The sequence below is a fragment of the Symphalangus syndactylus genome, chromosome 24 (genome assembly GCF_028878055.3).
Source record: "Symphalangus syndactylus isolate Jambi chromosome 24, NHGRI_mSymSyn1-v2.1_pri, whole genome shotgun sequence".
Lineage (NCBI taxonomy): Eukaryota > Metazoa > Chordata > Mammalia > Primates > Hylobatidae > Symphalangus > Symphalangus syndactylus.
In genome coordinates this window covers 35,943,608-35,957,962 of record NC_072446.2, presented here as the reverse complement: position 1 = coordinate 35,957,962, position 14,355 = coordinate 35,943,608, and the positions used below count along the sequence as shown (strand labels likewise).

At 50.6% G+C, this 14,355-nt stretch overlaps 2 protein-coding genes across 5 annotated transcripts in view; one reads left to right on the top strand and one right to left on the bottom strand.

Moving 5' to 3' along the window:
- Positions 1 to 4,235: 4,235 nt before the first annotated feature.
- RAB5IF (RAB5 interacting factor) lies at positions 4,236 to 11,461 on the top strand. 4 transcript variants are annotated; one of them, XM_055265182.2, is made up of 4 exons: positions 4,236 to 4,687; positions 6,052 to 6,155; positions 8,480 to 8,609; positions 10,913 to 11,461. In XM_055265182.2, exons 1-4 carry the CDS (start codon positions 4,574 to 4,576, stop codon positions 10,952 to 10,954), a joined length of 390 nt encoding a protein of 129 aa, XP_055121157.1. In that variant the 5' UTR covers positions 4,236 to 4,573; the 3' UTR covers positions 10,955 to 11,461. The 4 variants fall into 4 exon arrangements, with proteins under 4 accessions (XP_055121157.1, XP_055121158.1, XP_055121155.1 ...); XM_055265183.2 differs by having other exon boundaries at positions 4,289 to 4,687; positions 10,895 to 11,461; XM_055265181.2 differs by having other exon boundaries at positions 4,335 to 4,687; positions 8,480 to 8,637.
- Positions 10,476 to 14,355, bottom strand: part of SLA2 (Src like adaptor 2) — a 36,671-nt gene continuing 32,791 nt past the window's right edge. Inside the window, exons 7-8 of the mRNA XM_055265169.2 lie at positions 13,809 to 13,941; positions 10,476 to 13,492 (exon numbers count right to left, since the gene is read on the bottom strand). Coding sequence (XP_055121144.1) covers positions 13,372 to 13,492; positions 13,809 to 13,941 — 254 coding nt within the window. The 3' untranslated portion in view covers positions 10,476 to 13,371. The remainder of the gene's footprint in view (positions 13,493 to 13,808; positions 13,942 to 14,355) is intronic.

The following is a 14,355-nucleotide window of genomic DNA, read 5'->3' as shown; positions in this document are numbered from 1 at the left end:
TCTGGTGGCTTCATTCCTTACCATTAGCCCACATGGTTTCATTTCCCTAAATGTTCTCTCCCACCTTCACCTCCCTCTTTTCCTTCTAATCTCTTCCTTCAGAGTTTAGCCTTACCTAATCCCCCCAGATCAGGTTCCCCATTATACATCTTCACTAGGGGAGACCTGGCAGAGTGAAAACTTACCTCTAGGCCAAGGGCTAGTCATTCTTCCAACATTCTGTGACAGATTCATTGGTTTGTCTTCTGAACTACATGCCAGCAGGGAGTCTGTAAAAGAGGTTTTGTAACAATGGTACACTTCCAAACGAATCAGTTTGGAAGCTCTTGGCCCCCTGAAGTTTCCCTGAAAATCAGTGATATGAGGCAGATTGATTACCAGGAGAAAAGGCATACAATTTGATTTAACGTGAATACACAGGAGTCTTCAGAATGAAGACCTAGCTCCCCAACTCCCCAATAAGGTACAGAAGCTTCATTTTTTTTTTTAGATGGAGTTTCGCTCTTGTTACCCAAGCTGGAATGCAATGGCACGATCTCGGCTCACTGCAACCTCTGTCTCCTGGGTTCAAGCGATTCTCCTGCCTCAGCCTCCTGAGTAGCTGGGATTACAGGCAGATGCCACTACGTTCGGCTAATTTTTTGTAATTTTAGTAGAGATGGGGTTTCTCCATGTTGGTCAGGCTGGTGTCGAACTCCTAACCTCGGGTGGTCCACCCGCCTCGGCCTCCCAAAGTGCTGGGATTACAGGTGTGAGCCACTGCACCCAGCCAGGTACAGAAGCTTCTGTACCATCTTGAGGTTACAGAAAGAATGGGGGCTTGGATCCTGGTAGAACAGGTTGTGGGAAGGGGGAGCAAGGAATTTTACTGAGGGACAACAAATGATTATTAGGAAGAATGACTGGATCAGAAACAGAAATTAACCTGTAAATAGTTATCTTTGGAATTTAAATTATTCTTGGAGACAGTCACTACCTTGAAAAAGGGTCTGTTCAGGTGTGGTTACACTGTCTTCTCTTCTGCAATAGAAAGCGAGATAGCTGGGCGTGGTGGCTCACGCCTGTAATCCCAGCACTTTGGGAGGCCGAGGCAGGCGGATCACGAAGTCAGGAGATCAAGACTGTCCTGACTAACACGGTTAAACCCTGTCTCTACTAAAAATACAAAAAATTAGCCAGGAGTGGTGGCGGGCGCCTGTAGTCCCAGCTACTCGGAGAGGCTTAGGCAGGAGAATGGCATGAACCCGGGAGGTGGAGCTTGCAGTCAGCTGAGATCGCGCCACTGCACTCCAGCCTGGGCAACAGAGTAAGACTCTGTCTCAAAAAAAAAAGAAAAGGGCCGGGCGCGGTGGCTCATGCTTGTAATCCCAGCACTTTGGGAGGCCGAGGCGGGCGGATCACGAGGTCAGGAGATCGAGACCACGGTGAAACCCCGTCTCTACTAAAAATACAAAAAAAAAAATTAGCCGGGCGTGGTGGCGGGCGCCTGTAGTCCCAGCTACTCGGAGAGGCTGAGGCAGGAGAATGGCGTGAACCCGGGAGGCGGAGCTTGCAGTGAGCCGAGATTGCGCCACTGCACTCCAGCCTGGGCGACAGAGTGAGACTCCGTCTCAAAAAAAAAAAAAAAAAAAAAAAAAAAAAAAGAAAGTGAGATAACAGGGAGAGGAACAAGAACTCTTCTCCTTGGTGGGTCAGTTATATCTTTATGTAGATAGGGGAAAAGTCTCTTCCAGCACCTTGATTAGGTTTTTAAGTTAAGATATTCATTATGCTAGGCACAGGGGGTCATGCCTGTAATCCCAACACATTGGGAGACTGAGGTGGGAGGATTGCTTGAGCCCAGGAGTTCAAGACCAGCCTAGGCAACATAGTGAGACCCTGTCTCTACAGAAAATTAAAAAACAACAAAAAAAAACAAACATGTCAGGGCGTGGTGGCTCATGCCTGTAATCCCAAGCCCTTTGGGAGCCCGAGGCAGGCGGATCACTGGAGGTCAGGAATTTGAGACCAGCCTGGACAAGATGGCAAAATCCCATCTCTACTGAAAAATACAAAAATTAGCCAGGTGTGGTGGTGCGCATCTGTATTCCCAGCTTCTGGGGAGACTGAGTCAACAGAACTGGTTGAACCTGGGAGGCAGAGGTTGCAGTGAGCTGAGATCATGCCACTGCACTCCAGCTTGGGTGACAGAGTGAGACTCTGTCTCAAAAAAAAAAAAAAAAACTTAGCCAGGCATGGTGGCATGTGCCTGTGCCTGCAGCTCCAGCTACTTGGGAAGTTGAGGTGGGAAGATGGCTTGAGCCCAGGAGATCAAAGCTGCAGTGAGCCCTGATCATGCCACTGCATTTGAGCATGGGCAACAGAGTGAGACCCTGTCTCAAAAACTAAACTAAACTAGAATAGTCATTATACTAGGGAGCCATAGTTTGGGGTAAAATATTTTGATTTCCTTCAACTGGCTAAGCTTTACCATTTCATATGGGAGGGAAACTGGATCAGAAAAGTGGGAGGGCTGAAAAGAACAAGACCCATGGGGAAACTTAGGACAAAAGGTGTGGACCGATATAACGTATACGGCCCTTCCACCAGTTCCAGACAGTAATGTGATCACAGTATGTTTCACCTTTGGGGTCCAGCCCCACTTAATCTATTGAAACAATGTCAGGGTGGGCTTGGGGTGGAAAACAGCAGCTATGGTATTCTGGAAAAGCTCTCTAGGAGGTTCTTTTTTTGTTTGTTTTTTGTTTTGTTTTTGAGACCAAGTCTTGCTCTATTGCCCAGGCTGGAGTGCAACGGCACGATCTTGGCTTACTGCAATCTCCACCTCCCAGGTTCAAACAATTCTCATGCCTCCAGCCTCCTGAGAAGCTGGGATTACAGGTCCCCACCACCATGCCTGGATAATTTTTTTTGCATTTTTAGTAGAGACAGGGTTTCAACCATGTTGGCCAGGCTGGTCTCGAACTCCTGACCTCAAGTGATCCACCCACCTCGGCCTTCCAAAGTGCTGGGATTATAGGAGTGAGCCACTGCACCTGGCCTCCCTAGGGAGGTTCTATTACTCCCAAAAAGTGAAGAATTACAGGTGAATGTTGATAGGTATGCAAAAGATGCTCTGACCTCTTTAAAAAAAAAAAAAAGATACTCTTTCAGCTTTAAAGTTTAACGGTTAAGAGCACAGATTTTGGAGTCAGACACACCCAGGTACCAGATACATTACTTGTCTCTGTAAATCCACTGTCCTGAGGCTGGGTGAGGTGGCTCACGCCTGTAATCCTAGCACTTTGGGAGGCCAAGATGGGCGGATTGCCTGAGCTCAGGAGTTCGAGACCAGCCTGAGCAACATGGTGAAACCCCCGTCTCTACTAAAATACAAAAAAAAATTAGTGGAGCGTGGTGGCGGGCGCCTGTAATCCCAGCTACGTGGGAGGCTGAGGCACGAGAATCGCTTGAACCCGGGAGGTGGAGGTTGCAGTGAGCGGAGACCGTGCCGTCTCAAAAAAAAAAAAAAATCCACTGTCCAGAAGGGATGTGCCTTGGTCTCTGGACTTACCAGCACAGTGCGCCTGGCACCACCTGGAGGGCTTGTTCAAACACCGGAAGGAGCCCCATCCCCAGGGGCTCTGAGTCAGTAGGCATGGAATGGAGGCCGAGAACCTGCGCCCCCGTCCAGTTCCCAGGCGATGCGGCCGCTGCTGATCCGGAAGCTCACTTTGTGAACCATTGACGCAGCACATGGTGAGGACGCTGTATGTGAACACTCAGATATCCTGACACCTAACCCAATCCTTGCATTTGCCGCTCAGGAGTCCCCGGTTGGGTTCACCTTGCTATACGGCCTCGGAATCTCATTTCCTCTTTTGGGGTTTCAGGGCTCTCGTGTGCCAAAAGAGGGTGCTGGGCAAGATGAAATGCTTAGTTATTACAGAAGGGTTAACATCTTCAACAAGGCCCTACAGAACTTGCAGGGTTAGGGGAGAAAATAAGCGGGCTAAATCCTGTGGGGCAGCTTGGGGCTACCCTGGAGCAAGGTCTGGGCTCAGCAGGCGAGTAGGTCGCAAGGAAAGGTAGAGCCGCTCCTGCCCCACTCGCTGCTCGAGGGGCAGCTGTGGCCGACTGGGCGACGCTGACGTCCAGCCTCGGTTTTCCCCTACCTCCTCTGTCTCCACAGCGCCTCCTGGCGCCCATGTCACCGTTCTACCAAGATTGTCCCTCCCCTCACACCTTACCGCAAGCCCGGCGGAGGCTGACGTCATTTCCGCAACGAGTAGCGCGCTTGCGCCAAGGCGCGGGTCGCTGTTTCACTCGGACGGCTGCGCGGTCGCCGATTGGCGCTGCGTGAGCACGTCGGCGGGAGGACGCGCGACACTGCACCGCCCCTCCCTTCGCGGCGCCTGCTCTGTAGAGGCCGCGGAGCCGGGTAGCTTGGCCAGGTGCGAGGGACCGCAGCGCGCCGCAGGACCGGACCGCTGAGCCTGCAACCGCCCTGTACCGTGACCTGCGACCCTAGACCCCGACTCCGTTTGGCTCAGCCCGCGCGCCCCAGGCCCGGCCCGGGCGGCGCGACGGGAGGATGAGCGGCGGGCGGCGGAAGGAGGAGCCGCCTCAGCCGCAGCTGGCCAACGGGGCCCTCAAAGTTTCCGTCTGGAGTAAGGTGCTGCGGAGCGACGCGGCCTGGGAGGACAAGGTACAGTGGAGCCTGAACAGGGCGCGGGTGCGAGGAGTCGGCTGGGACTCGGGAAACGGGAAGGCTGGCGCGGGCCTGCCCTCGTCCTCGTTCCGGCGCAATCGAGTAGGGCAGTGGGGCGGGTGGCCCAAGGGTGTCGGAGCAAACTTGGTGGGCACTGGGCGGACAGCTGGGCTTGGAGCTCCCCGAAGGGTGGCCTAAGGATGAAGCCCCCTAGTCATGCGGAATTGGCGAGGAGCGGGGAGAGGCGTTGTCATTCGCGGGCAGGGCTTGTGCTTGAACCGGGAAAGGGAGCTGAACTCGATTCGGCCTCGGCCTTTTATATGCAGTAGGATTTTGAGTAGGTTACTTGTCTCTTTCGAATTAACTAGCACAAACAATAACAGACTTCTACTGAGAATGCTTTCTACGTGCCAGGTGCTCTCCAAGCGGAATCTCATTTAACTCAGAATAACTCTGAAGTGGGGTACTGTGGTGCATTAAAGCCTTTTGCACATAGTGGGGCTCGCTAATCTTGAGCTGCTGTTGCTTGTTGAATGTAAAGGACCGAATACTTTGATAAGCATGAGTCAAGAGGGGAGACTGAGACCACCCACTGGGTGTGTGTGAGGTGTGAGGGTGGAGAAACGCCACCAAATATGTGCGAGAATTGGTTGGGACTTCAGGACGTTCTTACTTGTCCCATTCGGAGGATGCTTCGTAACTCTGCTCCATGATCTGGAAAGGGCCATCACAAACAGCTTGATTCCAGGTAGCTTGAAAAGAGTATTATATTTGCAGTCATTTCTTTGGTTTTCTGGGCTGCCGAAGTGGATTTTCCTTCCTGAAGTTCGTGTAAGGGGGGGGGGATGGGAGGCACTTCCTGAAGGTGCCCTTGTTCTGCCCCCAGCCCTGCCCAGCTCTTGCAAAACCTGCAGTCTCTAATCTGCTGTGTCATTTCTTTCTTTTCTTGTATAAGGACTGGTTTCTGGAATCTAGGGCAGATCAGAAACCTGAGTCTTCTTCTGTGTTCTTCCATTAAACTTAAATAAACTGGCACCTGCCTCTAGCATTTTTGCTTCTAATCCGTGTGTGCGGCCAGTAGCACAATTACTATCAGTCATTTCATTACAGGCCATATTATATATGCAGCTCTAGAATTTTGATTTAGAGCACAGATTCTGGAAGTGATTGCTTAATGATGTCTAAACGTATCATTTCTACCACATTTTAGTATAAGAGGTGAAACAGGAAGCACATACTGTTGCCTTTGGGGGGAAACAAATTTCCTGGATATGTTTAGCATAAAGGTTTAATATTCCTCCCTCTTGCTGTCCTGTGGCACCCACCCCAGATAATTCTTGCATTTTCTGTCTTTTCTACAGGATGAATTTTTAGATGTGATCTACTGGTTCCGACAGATCATTGCTGTGGTCCTGGGTGTCATTTGGGGAGTTTTGCCATTACGAGGGTTCTTGGGAATAGCAGGGTAAGTCTTGGGTATCTTACATTTTCATGGTATCATTTCTTTTTAAATAGAGGCTTTTTTTCCTGTTATAGGAAAGGCCATTGCTGCTCTGGAGCTGTGTGTGTGTGTGATGACTAAAGCAAAGAAGCGGCCCTACGGTGGCACTCCTGGGTCTGGTGCACCACTCCTCAGGAGCATCTCAGGTCAGGCAGGTTACCTTCCTGCCTTCCTGAAGGCTGGGCCAGTCCATTCATTCATGGGTCTAAAGTGACCTCATGCAAGAGGCCATGACATTACTTGTTGGTGGCATGCACTCTAGTTCTGCTGTGACCTTTGTACCTGTGCAAGTTTGGGAAGTAGGAACTTCTGTATTTGACGACCATTTCCCTTGTTCCTGGCACAATGCTTAATGTCCTAAACCTTGGCTTTGGTAGAAGTTATTTCAGGTCCTTCCATTTTGTTTTTTTGAAATAGGGCCACACTTTGTTGCCCAGGTGGGAGCACACTGGCACCATCACAGCTGACTGCAGCCTCGACCTCCTGGACTCAAATGATTTTCCTGCCTCAGCCTCCTAAGTAGCTGGAACTACAGGTGTGAGCCACCACACCTGGCTAATTTTTTTTTTTTTTTTTCTGAGACGGAGTCTTGCTCTGTCGCCCAGGCTAGAGTGCAGTGGCGCGATCTCGGCTCACTGCAAGCTCCGCCTCCCGGGTTCACGCCATTCTCCTGCCTCAGCCTCCCGAGTAGCTGGGACTACAGGCGCCCGCCAACACGCCCGGCTAATTTTTTTGTATTTTTAGTAGAGACGGGGTTTCACCATGTTAGCCAGGATGGTCTCGATCTCCTGACCTCGTGATCCGCCCGCCTCGGCCTCCCAAAGTGCTGGGATTACAGGCTTGAGCCACCGCGCCCGGCCCACCTGGCTAATTTTTAAAAATTTTGTAGAGACAAGGTTTCTCTACATTTCCCAGACTGGTCTTGAATTCCTGGGCTCAAGTGATCCTCCTTTCTTGGCCTCTCAAAGTGATGGGATTATAGGCATGAGTCAGCATGTCTGGCATAGGTCCCTCTTTTTTTTTTTTTTAGACGGAGTCTTGCACTTTTGCCCAGGCAGGAGTGCACTGGCGTGATCTCGGCTCACTGCAACCTCTACCTCTCAGGTTCAAGCAATTCTCCTGCCTCAGACTCCCAAGTAGCTGGGACTACAGGTGCCTGCCCCCATGCCTGGCTTATTTTTTGTATTTTTAGTAGCAACGGGGTTCCGCCATGTTGGCCAGGTTGGTCTTGAATTCCTGACCTCAGGTGATCCGCCTGCCTTGGCCTCCCAAAGTGCTGGGATTTTTTTTTTTTTTTTTTGAGACGGAGTCTCGCTCTGTCGCCCAGGCTGGAGTGCAGTGGCGCAATCTCGGCTCACTGCAAGCTCCGCCTCCCGGGTTCACGCCATTCTCCTGCCTCAGCCTCTCCGAGTAGCTGGGACTACAGGCGCCCGCCACCACGCCCGGCTAATTTTTTGTATTTTTAGTACAGACAGGGTTTCACCGTGGTCTCGATCTCCTGACCTCGTGATCCGCCCGCCTCGGCCTCCCAAAGTGCTGGGATTACAAGCATGAGCCACCGCGCCCAGCAAAGTGCTGGGATTACAGGCATGAGCCACCATGCCTGGCTCATTGCTGTTCCTAGCCCCCTAATTGATGGTGAGCTGAGGGCAGGAACGGTCATCTTCACGTCTGCATCTCATAGCGATAACAGACAGTGGATATCCAGAAGTGGTCTCCCACTGGGAGTTATACAGGGGATATGCTGTTGCTTGCTCAACTAGGCTATGAAGCAGCAGCTTCATGTGTTTCTCCCATAGCCACACCCTAGCTGGAGCTACCTGGAGGCCCACGTCAGGTCCTGTTTGGGATGGCTCACCAGCCATTCTGTCTTACTTCAAGGGGCTTTGGAGAACTATATTACACACACACACACACACACACACACACACACACACTATATAGTATATATAGAGTTTCACTGTTGCCCAAGCTGGAGTGCAGTGGAACAATTTCGGCTCACTGCAACCTCTCCGCCTCTGGGTTGAAGCAGTTCTCCTGCCTCAGCCTCCTGAGCAGCTGGGATTACAGGCGCCCACCACAATGCCCTGCTAGTTTTTGTATTTTTAGTGGAGATGGGGTTTCACCATGTTCGCCAGGCTGGTCTCGAACTCCTGACTGCAAGTGATCCGCCCACCTCAGCCTCCCAAACTGCTGGGATTACAGGTGTGAGCCACCACGCCCGGCCCCGAGTTCTGAGTCTTCTAAGCTTTCAATTTATGTTTGGTACTTGTTCTCTCTTGCTCCAGATTCTGCCTGATCAATGCAGGAGTCCTATACCTCTACTTCAGCAATTATCTACAGATTGATGAGGAAGAATATGGTGGCACGTGGGAGCTCACGAAGGAAGGGTTTATGACCTCTTTTGCCTTGTTCATGGTATGTGTAGCTGATAGTTTTACAACAGGTACTATTCATTTCATGAGGTGTCATTCACAGGAGGGGCCCCACTGATTGAGTTACACTATGTGAGCAGGGTGCTATTTTTCTAAAGGCTTCTGAGGCTCAGGGCCATGGCCTGTGTTGAGCCACATCCCAGAAGATGTGGTCTGATATACTGTACAGTCCCCTGTAATGTGTAAATCCAGGGCCCATCGTCAGTTTCTACATCTAATTCTCAACCCTGGCTAGATATTAAAAACTAGGAGGGCTGAGCATGGTGGCTCACGCCTGTAATCCCAGCATTTTGGGAGGGCAAGGCAGGAGGATCACCTGAGGTCAGGAGTTCAAGACCAGCCTGGCCAACACGGTGAAATCCCATCTCTACTAAAAATACAAAAAATTAGTTGGGTGTAGTGGCGGGCGCCTGTAATCCCAGCTACTCCAGAGGCCGAGGCATGAGAATCGCTTGAACCCGGGAGATGGAGGTTGCAGTGAGCCAAGATTGCGCCGTCGCATTCTAGCCTGGGCAACAAGAGGGAAACTCCATCTCAAAAAAGAAACTAGGAAATATTTTTCATAATAGCTAAAAAGTACAAACAGTCCAAATGACCATCACTTGATGAATGGATAAGATACTATATATCCATACAATAGAATGTTACTTGGCCTTAAAAAGGAATGAAGTGGCCGGGCGTGTTCGCACAGGCCTGTAATCCCAGCACTTTGGGAGGCCGAGGCGGGCAGATCACAAGGTCAGGAGATCGAGACCATCCTGGCTAACACAGTGAAACTCCATCTGTACTTAAAAAAATTAGCTGGGCATGGTGGCGGGCACCTGTAGTCCCAGCTACTTGGGAGGCTGAGGCAGGAGAATGGTGTGAACCTGGGAGGCAGAGCTTGCAGTGAGCCGAGATCGCGCCACTGCACTCCACTCCACTCCAGCCTGGGTGACAGAGCGAGACTCCGTCTCAAAAAAAAAAAAAAAAAAAAAAAAAAGGAATGAAGTACTGATGCATGCTATATAACATGGATGAACCTTAAAACATCATACTAAGTGGAAGAATCCAGACACAAAAGACCACGTATTGTGTAATTCCATATGCAAAGTCTCCACAATGAGCAAATCTATAGAGGCAAAAAGTAGATTAGTGGTTGCCAGTGGCTGGGAGGGAGAGTAGCTGATAAAGGAAACAGGCTCTTTTTGGAGTAATGTTTTGGAATCAGTGGTGATGTTTGCACAACTGTTCCCATACAGAAAACCTCTCAACTGTACACCTTATTTTTTTGACACAGGGGCTCACATTTTCACCCAGGCTGTAGTGCAGTGGCGCAGTCTTGGCTCACTGCAGCCTCTGCCTCCTGTGCTCAAGTGATCCTCTCACCTCAGCCTCCCGAGTAGTTGGGACTATAGGTGTGAGCCACCATGCCCGGATATTTTTTGTATTTTTAGTAGAAATGAGGTTTCATCATGTTGGCCAGGCTGGTCTTGGAACTCTTGACCTCAGATGATCCACCTGCTTCCACCTCCCAGAGTAGTGGGATTATAGGTGTGAGCCACTGCACCTGGTCCGTTTTTTTTTTAAATTATACTCATGGCCTGGCATGGTGGCTCATGCCTGTAATTACAGCACTTTAGGAGGCTGAGGCAGGCAGACTCCTTGAGTCCATGAGTTTGAGACCAGCTTGGGCAATATGGTGAAACCCATCTCTATAGGGGGGAAAAAAAAAAAAAAAAAGCTAGGAGTGGTGGTGTGCACCTGTTGAGTCCCAGCAGGACTCAAAAAAAAAAAAAAAACACACACACACACACAAAACCTTGTGTGTGCAGACTCTAACCCAACAATAAAATCTCTTGAGAGGTAGTGCTGGGGCATCTGTATGTTTTTTTAAAAGAACCAAGAGATTACAATGGGTAGCCAAGGTTTGAGAATCCCTGCTTTGATATGCAGCTGACAAGTTATGATGGTATTTTCACATTGGTAGTCGCAGCACCTGCTAGCAGTGTAGTATGCTTTACTTGAATCATTTCCACATCTGTATCTCAATTCCCTGGGCCTGGGGTTGCCATTTGGTAGGGGAGGAGCTTATCAGGAGTTCCTTTGCAAGTGCAGGAGGGCAGTCCTGCGTTCTGTTAGTGACAGCGTGATTTCAGTGAAATAATTTAGACCCCCCAAGCAGATTGTGCAATGGATAGCCCCTGGAGAGTGCCCGTGTTTACATTCTCATCTGGCATTTTTGTTTTGTGGAATCAGCCTGTGTTAAGCCAGGTGACCTATGAACAGTGCTTGTCTCCTCACTAGGTCATTTGGATCATCTTTTACACTGCCATCCATTATGACTGATGGTGTACAGCTCCCAACTGCTCCCTATCCAGTCCAAAGGACCCTCTTGATTACAGCACAGGAACTTGATCGTTGGGGAACCCCAGCCCCTTGGAACTTGGAAGACCCATGTTTCCTGGACCGCAAATCAGTGTGTTGGGCATCAGCGTTTTCTGCAAGGGTTGTGACCTGAAACTTTTTAAAAACCACCCACCTTTGGGGAAGCATTTCTGAATTTATCCATCACCAACCATTTCTTCTTGGATACCATCAAGTAACAGCTGTTTGCCAAGTGGAGCTGTCATTTAATTTGATGCACCTCTGGATTCAGATGAAACATTAAATTGTCTTCCTCGATTCTCCATCAGGTGTACAGTTTTTAAACTATCAGTGGCATTTCAAGTCTTCTGAAACAGCATGCATGGCTGTATGTGCGTGGTCCATAGCACAGTACAGGCAGCATCTAATAACAGTTTCCATTGTAGAATGTTTTCACATACTTGAATAAATCAAATCTTTAATTGAGAACCTGTTGATGATACCTGATAAAGCCTTTTCCACCCCACCTGCAGCTTGGGAACCAGTAGGAGCACTGGAGGTGGTGCCTCCCACCCCATCCCTCTTTCTTCCTCTCCCTGCTCCCTTAACAGATCCAGCAGACCTCTTTCTCTTTCTTTATGGGGGCAGCAGGGAAATCAAGGGCTGGATTTGGTGTAGGCTGTGGTCTCCGTCTTGGCATTGTGGAGAGAGGGCTTAGCACCTTCTGATGCCCCTGCCCAGCACTGAGGTGCCTGGCCTCACTGCAGTGTGCTAGACTTAAGAGGTGTTATTTTGGCCGGGCGTGGTGGCTCACGCTTGTAATCCCAGCACTTTGGGAGGCCGAGGCGGGCGGATCACGAGGTCAGGAGATCGAGACCACGGTGAAACCCCGTCTCTACTAAAAATAGAAAAAATTAGCCGGGCGTGGTGGCGGGCGCCTGTAGTCCCAGCTACTCGGAGAGGCTGAGGCAGGAGAATGGCGTGAACCCGGGAGGCGGGGCTTGCAGTGAGCCGAGATCGTGCCACTGCATCCAGCCTGGGCGACAGAGCGAGACTCCGTCTCAAAAAAAAAAAAAAAAAAAAAAAAAAAAAAAAGGTGTTATTTTGTATTTGGCCACAAGATGGCAAGGCCAGTGTGCTAGGGAATGGTAAGCCACAAAATGAAGTAGAGATCTGAGAGCTAGGCTGGGTGCCGTGGCTCACGCCTGTAATCCCAACACTTTGGGAGGCCGAGGTGGGTGGATCACCTGAGGTCAGGAGTTCGAAACCAGCCTGGCCAACGTGGTGAAATCCCCATCTCTACTAGAAATACGAAAAAATGCGCTGGGCGCGGTGGCTCACACTTGTAATCCCAGCACTTTGGGAGGCCGAGGCGGGTGGATCACGAGGTCAGGAGATCGAGACCACGGTGAAACCCCGTCTCTACTAAAAATACAAAAAAAAAAATTAGCCGGGCGTGATGGTGGGCACCTATAGTCCCAGCTACTCAGAGAGGCTGAGGCAGGAGAATGGCGTGAACCCGGGAGGCAGAGCTTGCAGTGAGCTGAGATTGCGCCACTGCACTCCAGCCTGGATGACAGAGCAAGACTCCGTCTCAAAAAAAAAAATTAGCCAGGCATGGTGGTGTGTGCCTGTAATCCCAGCTACTCTGGAGGCTGAGGCAGGAGAATTGTTTGAATCCAGGAGATGGAGGTTGCAGTGAGCTGAGATCGTGCCATTGCACTCCGGCCTGGGCAACAGGGCAAGACTCCATCTCCAAAAAAAAAAAAGAGCTAGGGCTGTTGTCCTCAATGGGGGACATTTGAGGACCTAGACTGTCCAAAGTCTTTCTCTTTGCTGTGGAGGTCACGTAGAGGCTGGACCATCCAAGATCTGCTGCTACGGTAAGACATCATCTCAGCTTTCCTTTCCCTTCTAGGCCACAGTCCTACCTTCTGAGGTATGGTGGTGGTCTCAACGAGACTTGTAAATTTTCTGAAAATGACTTTCTCGTTGACTCTAGGGGTTGTTTCTACCTTGTGGGTGGGGCCTGGTTAACGGTGGAGATGTAGAATGGGGCTCAACAGGCAGGGCATCCCAGATGGTACTGGAAACCCCAAACTCAAGAACTAACTAGGTCAGACCCCCAGGAGGCTTATTCTCTTTGGAACCCTGGCCCTGGTCCCACCTTCTCTGCACTCGGACTAGAGGTCGAAGGTGGGATCATGGCACTGGGAGGAAATAGGTGACTTCTAAGGGCTAAGAGAGGAAAGAGCAAGGGTACAGGTGGGACCCTGGATGCACCTCTGTGTCCCACCCTCCTTCCCTGAGTGCACAGCCTTGCCTCTGGGATGCTCAGGAGGCTGAATTGGGGTTCTAGGTGTGCAGCCTTGGTTTCCCTTTTGGCCTCTCCTTTGGGCCTAGGCATCATCCAAAGAGACAGCCTCGTCATTCAGGCTGATGTAGGAGCTAAGGGACTCCCGGAGACCCTCACTGAGAAGAGACTCCTCCCCTGTGGCAGCTTCAGAAAACAGGAGGGAGCTGTGGACAAAGGAAGATAATTGGGTGAAGAAGCCTCTTCTTCCTCCCTGTACTCACTACACAAAACTGCACTGTTCTCAAAACCCCACACTCTTGCTGAGGACCTCACGGGGCTCCCCTGTTCCCTATCAGATCAGCTTCCCCAGCACCACCTGCCAAGCCTGGGCCATGCTCCAGGAGTTGAGTCAGTGCACTCTGGCTCCAGCTGCCAGGTATCCCTGAGTGTGACAGGTATATTCCGGGTTATGGGTTCCCAGGGGTGGGTCCTTCTAACTCTTGGTCCTGCTTTCATGTTTCCAGGAGTCCCCGACTTTACCTGTCCAGCTCTTTCCAGTTGAGTGGTGTCCTCTGCACAGTCACAGGTAGGGGTATATCCTTGCCAGGGAGCAGGCCAGCCCTCTGCAGGACACAGGGCTCCTTGAGGAGGCAGCAGATGTCATCCGCCAGCTCTGAGGAAGAGACCTCCATCCCTGACATGGCTGACTCCACCCTACTTCTCCCCAACAGCCCTCACCCTGACAGCCCTCCACACTTGGCAGGAGGGGGCATGGTTACCAAAGAGTGACAGGACATGAGCCCCAAGCTATTGGTTTCATGGAGACAGATGTAGTCAAAGGTCTTTCTGGGCTAACTTTTGGGAGACAATCACTGTATGATTTAGGGTGAGTTCATGGACCTCTTGAGCTCAAGTTTCTGGTTAGGAAATTGCTTCAGGAAGAAGAAAGCTAAGGAATGCTCAGTGTACAGTCTACTTCTACCTACTGTCTACTTCCACATGGAGTGACCTGTAGAAAACCCCTAATGAGTTTTCACAAGAGTGCTCCTCCCTCTCTGCCCCCTGACGCTGTGCCCAGTGACTGCAT

Bases quoted from the DNA above. Each gene is read 5' to 3' on its own strand.
- RAB5IF (XM_055265180.2), top strand. From the start codon at position 4,574: ATGAGCGGCGGGCGGCGGAAGGAGGAGCCGCCTCAGCCGCAGCTGGCC. The intron at 4,688-6,051 runs GTACAGTGGAGC...TCTTTTCTACAG, and splicing joins ACGCGGCCTGGGAGGACAAG to GATGAATTTTTAGATGTGAT. The intron at 6,156-10,912 runs GTAAGTCTTGGG...TCTCCTCACTAG, and splicing joins GGGTTCTTGGGAATAGCAGG to GTCATTTGGATCATCTTTTA.